This window comes from Melanostigma gelatinosum, assembly GCF_949748355.1.
Source record: "Melanostigma gelatinosum genome assembly, chromosome: 2".
NCBI classification, from domain to species: domain Eukaryota; kingdom Metazoa; phylum Chordata; class Actinopteri; order Perciformes; family Zoarcidae; genus Melanostigma; species Melanostigma gelatinosum.
Genome location: NC_136635.1, coordinates 7,891,363 through 7,904,273, shown reverse-complemented (window position 1 = coordinate 7,904,273; position 12,911 = coordinate 7,891,363). Strand labels below are relative to the sequence as shown.

General features: G+C 42.5%; 1 protein-coding gene across 1 annotated transcript in view; it reads right to left on the bottom strand.

Annotated features, from left to right (window-relative positions):
* ano1a (anoctamin 1, calcium activated chloride channel a) overlaps positions 1 to 12,911 on the bottom strand; it is a 67,796-nt gene that overhangs the window by 52,454 nt on the left and 2,431 nt on the right. The window contains exon 2 of the mRNA XM_079284515.1: positions 4,197 to 4,544. Coding sequence (XP_079140641.1) covers positions 4,197 to 4,541 — 345 coding nt within the window. The 5' untranslated portion in view covers positions 4,542 to 4,544. The remainder of the gene's footprint in view (positions 1 to 4,196; positions 4,545 to 12,911) is intronic.

Here is a 12,911-nt window from a genome sequence, read left to right as displayed (position 1 = left end):
CTCTAAAGACCGAAGCCAGCACCTCGCTCTTCAGAACAAAGGGGGGATGTTGGGGTCTCACCATATGGCTTAAACATGTGCTGTGGACAAAGAGAAGCAGGCCTTCACTGTTTCAAGCAAAGGTCTCATCCTGACTTGTAGTTTGATGAGAATAAACCTCCTCGGGAGGAATGTCACACTAGGGTGTGAATTCCCCCCCCCCCCCAAAAAAACTATGGTTCCTGAAGTCACCTGAATGCACCGCTGCAATCTCATTGGCCGAAGGCCAAGAGACCCCAGGAACCCTGTGGTTCAACCCCTGTTCTGCAAAACTGTCTGCAGGTTCACACTTCTCCGCTTTTTCCCGTCGACCTCCGTCGAACAGGGAGCACACCACGCTCTCTTCGCCCGGACCTTCGTCCTGGACGCATGAAGACACATCGGCCTCTCCTCCCCCCCTCCAGCACGGCGGAGGCCACGAGGAAGCAACGGCCCTTCTCCCCTACTCAAACCCTGACAAGCCATTTCGCTGGACGAAACAGCCCGCGATAACGAATCTGCTTCAGCGATCTGTTCAGTGCTTTTTGTTTCTTTTTCTTTTGGTGCACACATTCCGGCGAAGGAAAGACGACAACGCCTCCCTCCTTCACCGACGATTCCCGGTAAGACGCACGGACCACGCCGTCAGCCGAAGTTAGATCACCCTCCCTGCCGCGAGGATAGATCACGTCTGCGTTTGCTCCACAGCGAGCTGCGCCACGACGGACCGAAACAGCGCCAGCTCAAACGCCGCGCTGAGAAGCACCCCCCCCCCCCCTTCCTCTCGAAGAAAAAGGACAACTTTGCTCACGAACACTTCAACGTTGCAACGAAGCATCGACAAGTAAGATTCTTGGCATTTGGGCATAGCTTAGCTTAAATTAACGTAAATTTAATTCAGGTCATTCATTTATCTGTTGATATTCCCGTGTTTTTGTGCGGTTAAGTTACTGTCGCGTGATATTGAGGTATTACGCAATCATTACGGCGCAGAGAAGCGCCGCTGTATTCGTGTATTAACTGCTATGACTGTTTCTTTGGGATTATTTTCATTCATTGTCTTCCACTCCGTGTGGAACTTCTCTTTTCATTAACTCGACTCTGTGAGTGAGCTGAGGTGCGTGGCTTATCACGGCATATGTTACCGGCAGTTCAAAGACGACAGCGGTATACTTATGCGTGATGGAACCAGCAAACTCAGGCTCACTACAACGCGGACCGCGCGCAGAAGTTTGATTCATGAGCCCCCACCTTTTTCTCTTTCCTCCTCTCACGTAACACACACAGCTCCTAGCTCTACACCTGAGAAACCCCGTTGAAACGATCGCCTCACAACACACGTGCTGCCCAGGCACACGTGATTACATACAGCAGCCTAACTGCCATTTTGTCCGAGTCACTCGACTCCGCCATCTTTGTAGTTTTTAGCTGTAGTTCTTAAGGCCCCTCCCCTTTTGGCCCGCGTCACTCGATGCCGCCATCTTTGTAGTCTCTAGCTGAAGCTGTAAGACTCCCCCTCCTTTTCATCCACAGACCCCCCCACACACACACACACACACAGACATACACTCTCATCCATTTTATTCATTCTTTAGTTTAGGCATATAAAATTGTATGATAACGTTTGTTGGTTGCAATATTAATTGATTTGATCATTTATTATTTTGATTCAATAAACTCTGTTATACTTTCAGGAGCAGTCGTCTGTGATTACTTGTGCATATGTATTTGATAAGACTGTATGTAGTAGCCTGTGCTCGAACTTAAAACCTTCACTGTCACTGAATGTATAGTCATACGCAGACTATTGACATTATGAGTGACTACTAATTATGAGACTTAGTTTTATCGTTTGGTTATTGGTCCCTGTTCGCAGGGTGGTGCCCCGTTTTTATTAATAATCATTAATAATTGTTACATACATTAATAATTCTATTGATGTCAAGAATTCAGTTTCTTAAATGCTGATAACCCAAACACGCTCCTTTAGTTCCCAACAATGCCTTATATATTTTTTTAAATGGCCATGGCATATTGTGATAATACACGCCAAGCTTTACTGATATAAGAAAATAATGGCACTGGTAAAGGAGAGTTAATCATATCCATAATCGGTCACCACATAATGTATCATCTACCCACTGAGACAGTCTGTAACTTGGCACTCTTATGCCTCCAAAGCCCTCCGTAGTAAACTGGCTCCAAAGTTTCAAGTCATTTAGAGTAACATCGTATGAAACAGAGTGGTGCTAAAAGCCTTTTTCAGAACATATTCAGAATCAAGCTACGTTATATCACAGGGCTGCTCCTGCAGTGTTTTTAATGGATGATTCACTGCGTGAAGAGTCAATTTATCTCCATTTGTCTTTTCTACAGAAGACTGACGAAGAAATGACGAAAGCTCTGCTTCTCCATTATTGAAAACAAATCTCTTTTGTGTTCACGGGTTCACTCGTGTAGCAAATACAAAGCAGTGGCACAAGAGATACAATATGAAAAACAAGCTTCAACGTAGTGCTCTGCGTCAGTTCAAATGAGAAGTGTGTCAACACATTCAACTTGGATCAATCAGTTTAAAAAAAATCGAAACATATTTAATGTTTATTTATTATATTATTCAAATGTAAGCATCCACTCATGAGGTTATTTAAGAGATAAACTAGACAGTCTGAATTGTGTCTTTCACTGGCACCTTTAAAGGCAAGACATTACCATAGCACTTGTCTCATTCTGTTCCACTTTAATGCCCATACCATTGACACATTCCATATGTATGGGAATGAAGTGTAAAATTGATTCCCTCTTTTTTTTGTCACAGTTATACACATCATGTCGAACTAGAACCTCGAAGGTTGCTAAGAACTTGATATAACAATACTTTGAATTTCTAGCTTTTCTAATATACTTTCTTTCACAATCAAACAGGTTTATTGCCAATGGGATTCACTTACCGGTACTTGTGCATCACAGTCACAACTAACTTTATAAGGAAAATAGAAATGATAATTACTGAAGCACGAGAGACGTCTTGAATGAATCCTAAATTGAATATGGAATTTTACGATGAAAACAAATAATGCAATATGTATTAAATGAAAAGAGCTGCACTGTGTAGTCTGTATCTATAATGTATCATTTTGCTGTCCTAAACACACACACACACACACACACACACACACACACACACACACACACACACACACATACACACAGAAAGGGTCATGTAACACACCTTCTGTTACTGACTGCCCAGCGTCACACACTGAGCCCTGTCTTCAAGCTGAGCCCATATGTACGACATAATGAACTATTCTCACCTTCTTCCATACAGTTTAACCCCAATTTACCAAAGCGTACGGACATATTGATTCAGACCACATCACACCGACTTTGATCCTAAAAGTACCTGAAGCATGAGCTCATGACAACGGCTATTTTATAGCAAGTAGCACCTCTTCTGTACGGTGAGATAATCGGGAAGACCCATTACACTGACATTGGCAGATTGAAATTCAAAGGTAATAGAGTTGAACTAAGATATCGAGACCAGGGGGATGGATCCAGTCCTGTCACCTTGAGGCTCTCCACTATCAGTCACATGACCTGAATCTGCCATGTGACCTGCTCAATGTCATACCTGCTGTCTCGTAACCATTCTTTCCCTTTTTAAATGTCAACTCTCAGCATAAATGCCTCAAAAAAAGACTTTCAATATACACAAATTAACGAATAATTGACTCTTTGCTACATCCATCCCTAAACAGAAGATCACAGCGGATGATAAGGAGGTCTCTCAAGCTCTGGATTTGGCCGAGATAGCTTAACATTTGCCGGACACATCGGGTGGACCTCGCCCTAAAAGCCTTTTCTCTCAAAATGTTATGAAATTACAAACAAGTATGTATGCAAAGCAGTTAGAATGAAATAATAGTCTGATCTTACATTTGTATGAGTAATACTAGGAATTACGTGACCTTCCTTGGGACATGCAGCTTCAGCATCACCCGTTTAAGCAAGGAGATGTCTTTTAAAAAGGACGATGAAATTCAAGGAATGAATTTGCCACCGTTATGATTGTAAGCTGCATAGGCGCAGTGCCAGAATGGATAGCTTGACAGACGCAGAAACAGTAGCTAAAAGGTCAACTGTCAAAATACCACATCACATTCAGCTCTCACCCCTTCGTCCTTTTCCAGCTCCAGCCCCATCTCCAGGAGGTTTTCCTCGAACTCTTCCCGCCTAAAGCGCTTGTCATCCTCGTGGTAGTCCGTGGGTTGCTTCTGGGCGGCGATCTCCGGGTCTTCCTTCGGCTGCAGCGGGGCGCGGCTGCTTCTGATGCTCATGCTGCGTCGAAGCTGGCGGATGAAGTTGCTGTCGCCGAAGCTGGAGGACTGGCCCCTGATGCTGCTGGGCTTCTGGATCTGGTACGCCAGCACGTAGTCTACCCGCCGCCGGCCATCGTTGAAGTACGGGCCTAGCTGTTGATACACAGGTGAGCCCTCGTCCGCATACAGATTTTTCATGGGCTAGAATCAAAAAGGCAAAGAGATGGAATGTCACAGATTATTGTATAGAAACATCTATTACTTCTTAAAAACAAGGATAATATTGAAAGAAATACTACAAGGCCAACACTCTCCAGTATTTTACTGTATGATAGTGATCTGATGGGTCAGTTTCATGGAGATGGGCACTTTTCTGTCACATGCAATTCTTCTTGGCGATCACTATGCTAGCAGTCACCTTCAAAGGAATTCACTTTGAGAGCAATCCTGCATCTTGCAAGCATAACTTCCATGACATCGTTTTCAAAACCATTTAATGTACTGAAGGAAACACTGGGTTGAACCAAAATCAAGTACTAGTAGTAATATCTACAACTACTAAGTAGTATTAGGAATATATTTTGTGGAATTTTTACAAAAATGTTTGAAAGACACAAAAAAAAGAACAATTCCCAGTTCTAATCCTGTGTCCCCTGGCTCATGTGATTGGTTGAAAGTGGAGGAGACATCTGTTTGGCAACAGATAATTTCCTGTTTGTCAATCGAGCGACGTCAGGGGAGTCCCAAAAATCCCACACACAAATGCAGTGAAGTTCACACATGACAAGCAGTTTGTAAATGCAGGTTCAACAGCTTGTATATAAATGTAACAATATCGAAATATGATTTTGATGAGAATTTGACATCTGTTTAAATACATACAGTGTTTGTTTGAGCATCCCAAATATTTTTGTGAACCTTATTTGTTGTTACGACTGGATTCTGTTTACATTTATTTAAGAACAATGATTTTGTGTGCATTCAAACATATTTTTGTGGAGAGTCAATATATAAATCGCAAAATACATTTGTGAATCCTTAAGTTTGCATTTGTTAATATTGAGACTGATCTGACCCCATATAAATATTCACTGTAATTATCAAGGAAATCCCAATCTAATGCCTTCCTGAATATTAGTTACAAGTATTTTGTGCAGAGCTTGAAATTTTAGGAGGATGGTGGCGCAAGACAAAGGTAAGGGTGTCATCAAAACATTTTTACCACAATGCAGTCGACAGAAAAAATGTTTGCATTGTATGTTTCTGAAATCAATGGATGCTTTGAATGCCGACGTTTTTGAACCAAAAATGCGTTTCATAAATACTATTCATACTGTATCAGCGTCGTTTCACACTTGCAGAAACGCACAATGACAAAGTGGTTAACGTTGTGAAATAACTGGTTAAGTGGAGGCAACAACACGACTTGGCTGTGAGGGGGAAGTAGATATCATAGTTGGTGTTTGTAACAGGACTTCATTCTCTGGAGTATATTTACCTGATGGTTCACTGGACTAAAGCACTTATGAGCACCATACACTTTAACACTTGCAATGTAGCACCATTTACTGTCCCCAGAGACATTGAGTGGAGAAGGCCAGTAGAGATAACATAGTGCCCTAAACAAACATGTAACCTGACCCGCCTGAGGGTTTGTTACACGCAACCAGAAGAAAAGCTTTCAGTGCTGTTCTTTGCTGTTCTCTTCTGATAGAACTGATGCAATCCGATCAATGGGAGCCGCCATTGTTGTTTAAAACAAACAGTCGCCTCTCCGTGTCATCTTCCACACATCTAAGCCACGCTCCTAGCTGCCAGTAGCTCCTCACTGGATGCTGATTGGTCCGTGCTTTGGCTTATCTGGACCATAGACTGTATATAAGAAGTGGACGTAGTCATCGTGACGTGAATGCGGAGGAGTTAAGTAGTGACGCCGGATACGGCTCTGGTAGCGGTAGCGACCTGTCAAATTTCACCTAATTAAACAACCAACAAGGTTACATGTTTTTGCATTTACGGTTTAGTGTTTATTTCTAGTTCATTTGTCGTTTCGTCAATCCCTCGCGTCTTTTAATGGTTTCACCTGACAGCATACATTTTCCCGTCATGTGTCATGAAATAGGTCAGCTTTGTGTTTGTTGAGTGAGTTACTCACTTCCGTTGTAGTTTATTTCACTGTAGTTTGGATTGAGTTCTATTACACTGACATCTTATACAGGTCAATTTTAATTTACGATAACTTTTGCTTAGTCAGTAAATGAAAACCCACCTTTATATTTATTTGAACGCTTTTTTAAATAACTGAATGTCCACAATAATTGAAATACAATATTTAAAGAACTAGACAGTGTTGTGCAACCAGTTAACTATTCGGGCCTTGTCTGAAACCTGACCCACTGTTAGGACTAAGCCACAGTTAAAGTCTTTGTATTTGAAAGCAGCCTCAGGACTAAAAACATATCTGTGTTTCAGTGACAGGAGTATAGGACATACAAGACTTGGAATCTGGACACCACAGTAATACTGCACAATTAGAACAGGACATTAATGGCCAGTGATAAAAGTACAACCACATGACAAAGAAAAGTTCTGTGCTCTGGGCACTGAGATATCTCAGGGAATAGCTAAGCAAGTGAATATGAGTTCAGAATATTTTATTAATATAATCAAGAACGAGCCGCCAGACTAAAGACTTTTATGGCGGTGGAAAGAGAATGATTAAGGTCCTGATCAGCAAATGTGGCCGTTCAACAGCCTGGCTTATTAAAACTGTATGAACAGTGGGGACGTGGCACTAGTTTGGCTTCAGCTTTAAAGTTTTGGCATTTCTTGCCCTCGACTCCTCTGGTTGCAATAAGAAGTCAGATTATCTAAAAGTCTTTGAGAAAATCACTCTACTTCTCACTTGATCAATTACTTGAGTAAACATTGTAGACATGAGTTTGGTGCCCTGCACATGGCTCATAGGTGAACATAGTTGAAAATGTAGCCGCCAAACAGCCAGATATGTTTTGGTGGAGACCAGGTGTTATACTTCGTAGTATATGTAGCATGGAATGATGAGAGAGATATGGGAGTTTGACGACATCACATACTGTGTGGGAATTTGCTTGAGTACTAAAAGCAGCCGACACCCAACACGGATGTTTACATGGTGATAGACGGAGAATTACACGGCAATACATGTTGACGATAGGACAGCCCGCCGTCAATAGAAGAGCCATGAACTCTGGACTTATGCGGAAAACTAATATTGACTCTCAGACGGCGCATGCGGATGTTGTGGTGTATGCATCATTCGTCAATAGGAACTATTTTACCACTAAACCTTATTAAACTGTATGAACAGTGGGGACTTGGCACTAGTTTGGCTTCAGCTTTAAAGTTTTGGCATTTCTTTCCCTCGTCCATTGATTTAATCGGGACACGTTTTTCTGTTTTGATTGTTCGGGGACTGGTACAATGAATGTGGGATTATGGATTTTATGATTTTATGTGAAGATTAAAAAAAAGGATTTTACTACATTGCAGCACAAGGATGTAACATTTTTATTTTCCAATTTTATTTTCTGACGTGATCTTATGTAATTAAAAAAAACAACAAAAAAAAACAAGCTCTGTCTGACCTTGTCCAGTCTCATCCGTCTCATTACAGCTGAGTCCTGCCACTTGATGAACTAAACTCCAGGCTATTTGTGCTTGTAACCATGCATGTGTGCGTGTGCCGGCTGAGGTTATCGGCCAAAACCGCAAAGCACACATCGGTCAAACAGACACACACACAATTCCTCCCCTACTTCCCCCAGCACAGTACGAAAGGCTAGCTGTTTATCGCGCTCTATGAACTCTTAATAGATACATCTTTGTGGTTTTGATTACGTTACATGAGAATTTATGATGCTTGGGGGGGATTACATCACCAGAATGCAGAAGGAAACCAAACGGGAAAAAATAGAACATAGACATAAAAATAGAGTATAAACAACTGTGGCCTAATATAAACACATAAATCTAAAAATGAAACAAGATGAAGTTAAGGTCTAGAGTTTGTTTGTTTTCAGCAGTTATAAGGAAATACATGTGTGGGAGAGAGAGAGAGATGATGTTGATGAAATTTAGTTGAGCAGGTATGATAAACCAAAGTAAAGTACAAATTAAAAAATGTAACTGGTGATGACTTTAATGGAATCATCAAAGTTGTAATAACTCATCCTGGTGGGAACACATTTGTCTGTTCCAAAATGCATGGCAATCTATCCCATAGTTGTCAAGTGATTTTGCTCTGAAACACATATATCAATCTGTTGGTGATGCTAGTCCGTCAGGGCATCACCACAGTGGGATACAACAACCGGAACCACAGACTGCATATAAGAAGTGCCAACCCACAGGGGCTTCAAAGAAAGTGAAGCCAATGCTGAAGTGCTTTAAACCTGCATTCTGTCTAATGGCCAGCAGGGGGCCAATCCTCTGGTTGCAATAAGAAGTCAGATTATCTTCATCATCATTTTAGTATGGAAAGATGAGAGAGATATGGGAGTTTGACGACATCACATACTGTGTGGGAATTTGCTTGAGTACTAAAAGCAGCCGACACCCAACACGGATGTTTACATGGTGATAGACGGAGAATTACACGGCAATACATGTTGACGATAGGACAGCCCGCCGTCAATAGAAGAGCCATGAACTCTGGACTTATGCGGAAAACTAATATTGACAAGCAGGCCCTGTGCTGAAATGAACAGAACAGCGTGTCTCCGTGTGTGTCTGTGATATGATGAGGGTCTGGTGCGTGTGAATGTGTGTATGTGTGTGTGTGTCCGGTCGAGCGAGGGCTGAGTGTGTGTGTGTTCATATACAGCCCCCCCCCCCCACACACACACACACTCAGCCCTCGCTCGACCGGAAGTAGTCATAGATACAAAGGCCAGAGGTCGATTCTCAGAGGGCGCATGAGGATGTGGTGGTGTATGCATCATTCGTCAATCGGAACCCTTTTCTCTCTAAACCACCGGGAAATGAGGTTCTCCTCTCCTCTGGGCTTCCACATGCACACAGCCACCCCCACAGACAGACACACACACACACACACAGACACGCGCGCACACTCACACACACACATCTGAGCCATAATAAGCTCAAGGCTGAGACAACCCAGCAGTTTTTTCAGTCAACAATGTTTTTCATAGCAGTAAGCTGCATGTAGCAGCTGGAACAGTCAGGGGTTTTTTGCATGTTGAATGCTTCAAGTCACAGTTTTAACTCCAGCAACCTGTAAGGCCACAGTGCCAATCATAAATCTGGCATACTTCTCCCAAGCACCGACAGATGGTAACTTCAAGAGTCAGTTTCCTCACTCACCTCTAGTGGTGTCTACCCAGATATCTGTACAATACGACAATGCAGGTGAATGGAGTTTCATTTGCGGCACTCACAACATTAAAAATAATTCAATGTTAAAAATAGAACATCAACTTGTTTTTTCTACATACTGTGGACAATCCACAGACCTCAATGTCAGCAGGTTTCGTAGTGACTATGTCTTCAGTAGAAAGTATTTCCAAAGCTAAATACCACGAGAGGTAAGTGAGAAACCGGCCCCTTGAAACACTTCATCCCACTAGAGCAGGGATTCCCAAAGTGGGGTGCGCGCACCTATGGGGGTGCGCGAGCTGCCTCTAGGGGGTGCGCGAGCTGCCTCTAGGGGGTGCGCGAGAGGAAAAGTGTAATGGCGGTCTGATGGTGTAATAATATTAAATATTTAAAAAAAATGTAATTTTAATTAAAAAACTGTCAGGTGGGACATCTGAAGCTATCGGTCGTAAAAGAGGAGAGGGACAGAGAGAGAGAGAGGAATGGGAGGCGAGGGAGTCAGAGGAAGATGAGACGGAGGAGACCGAAAAGGAGGAAGGGATAGCACAGACAAATCGGGAGCACATCGGCCCATCGCGGAGTCAAGGTGAAAAAAGAGGAAACGAGAGTGAGCATCAGACTGGGAAAAAAAGAGGAAATATGATGAAAAGTATCTGTGTCTGGGCTTCACTTGGATTGGCAACGCAGATTCCCCAAAGCCACAGTGCGTGGTGTGCAGTGAGGTTCTGGCTAACAGTCTGAAGCTCTTATTTACGTCGCCACCTGAACACCAAGCATGCCAGTGCAAGTCAAAAGCCCCTTACATTGTTTATATCGAAATTGGAGGAGTTACAAAACAGCCAAAAACAACTGGAGTCTCATTCATGTGTTGGTCTATAAATGACGCACTACGGGCTTCATATCTGGTTACAGAATAGCGAGAAAGGGGCTACCGCACACAATCGCCCAAGACGTGAGCTTGCCAGCTGCCAGAGAGATGGTGGAATGTATGATTGGGGAGAAAGAAGCAAAAAAGTTGGACATGATCCCGGTGTCCAACAACACTGTGTCGCGCCGCATCGATGCTTTGTCCGAAGACATCCTGGCTACATTAGTCGGCCATTAATTGTAAATTAAATGTGATAATCTGCCTCTGAGCCTGTGCGTGTGTGCTCGCATCCGTATTGCTCTTAAAAAGTGACGCCTTGTGTAACTGAAAGTTATTGAAACTTTGTTGCAGTGTTTCAGGGCGTTTTCACACCTTCAGTTCGTTTGCTTTGTTCTGATTCAGGGATTAATATGATACAATGTTGCAGTTGCTCCTTTGTTCGGTTTGTGTTCACACTGCAACATTTAACAGCGGACTAAATCTTGTAAACAAATGCCACGCGCGAGCAAACTGTTCACTCATTGGTCCGATTCTTATGCGGCTATGAAGGCTTAAAAGGCTCTGTTGCTTCTTTTTTTTTTTTTTTTATTAAGGGGGGGGGGGGGTGCGCGAACCCAGTCGGGATGTAGAAGGGGGTGCGTGGCCTAAAAAGTTTGGGAACCGCTGCACTAGAGGGAAAGAGAACGCTGCTTTGATTTTGCTGGCAAGCATATGCACATTTGGCACCAAAACTTCCTCTGCCCTACAAAATAATTAGTTTCTTGCACCAGTGACCGCATATAATAATCTATTATGCAAATGAGCTCTGAAGCCCTATTGCATTGAAATTGGCCATGGCTGCTTTTCTGTTAGGCCCAATTTAGGATGTCAGTAATATTTAGTTCTAATCATCAAAAAAATTCTCAGCCTGTACTCCCAAAACCATGATTTAATTATCTCGTTATTTTCAGATAAATTACAGATTTCTCGTGATTCCAACTGCTTCATCTGAATTACCTTATTTTCTCAAAACACCAAGTGATGTGGAGTTGTGTTCATATTTTTGTTATAAGAGAGGTAAAACTAAAATTCCACAATTAAGGAGTTAATTATGTTAAGACAACGCATCTTCATTTTTCTTCACTAAAGGCCAAGAATAGCAGCAATAATCAAACATACTTCAGTAGAACATGAAGTACAGGAGAGACAATAAGTGGATGGTGAAACATTTCAGTTGTGATTAAAAGAATGCAACACTTGATCGATCATTCGACCTGCAATCATATTTTTGCCACTTGGTGTCACGATTAGGCTTTGCCTTCTGTGTTCTGTGTGTGTCTTTGTGTAGCGCCACACCCTCCTCACTCCACCTGTCAGCCACTCCCTCATCATCAGCCTCTGATCATTAAACAAGCACTCCCTCCTCATCAGCACAACTCCAACTGCAAAACATATGATGTATAATTGTGTGTATTTATTTTATACTTTGTACTCCCTGATTTGAAATTCTCCAGGCTCTTTCCTCACAAGATGAGATGTAACTTCATATAATCGGCTTCAATGACAAAATCAAATATTTGATGAATAAATAAATACATATCTTCTGATTTCATGTTTATTTTTTGTTCCATCTTTAACCCTTGATGTTTCTGAGTAAATGTATTATGACAGGCTGAACACACTGATCCGTCCTCTTTGTTTACCTTTTTTTTACGTCTCCATGCGTCCATTAAACCCCGTGTTTAACGTCACATTGCAATGATTTGTGGGTAATTCCCTTAGGCTAAGTCGGCATAGCATGTGACTTACGGAAAGGGTTCACAAAGTGCTCAAAATGTCTGCCAGAGAGCCCTCAAACACTTGATGATTTGACAGTGGGACATCCCTAAACCCTCACGGACTTCGCGGGAGCGCGCCTCAAAGTCTGTGAGTCCGTAAGGGGGCACATTGGGATTTGGCCTTTGTCAGATCATTGTCACGTCAACCTGCCCGTTTGGCTCATCCTCTTCCCGGTTTGCCCTGCCTGATTTCCACCCTCGTCTCTCATCTCGTCCTTGGTTTCACTGTGGTTTTCGATGTAAGATTCCTGGTTCATTAAAGACCTGTTTCACTCTACTTTTGCTCATGTCTGCATTTGAGTCCTTGGGGGCTGTTAACGAAACTATGACTATGATATAATCTTCTCCTGAAGTTGACACGTACAAATGTCCAGCAACACGAGTGTTGGGATCTAAAGGAGCGTGTTTGGGTTATCAGCATTTAAGAAACTGAATTCTTGACATCAATAGAATTATTGATGTATGTAACAATTATTAATGATTATTAATAAAAACGGGGCACCACCC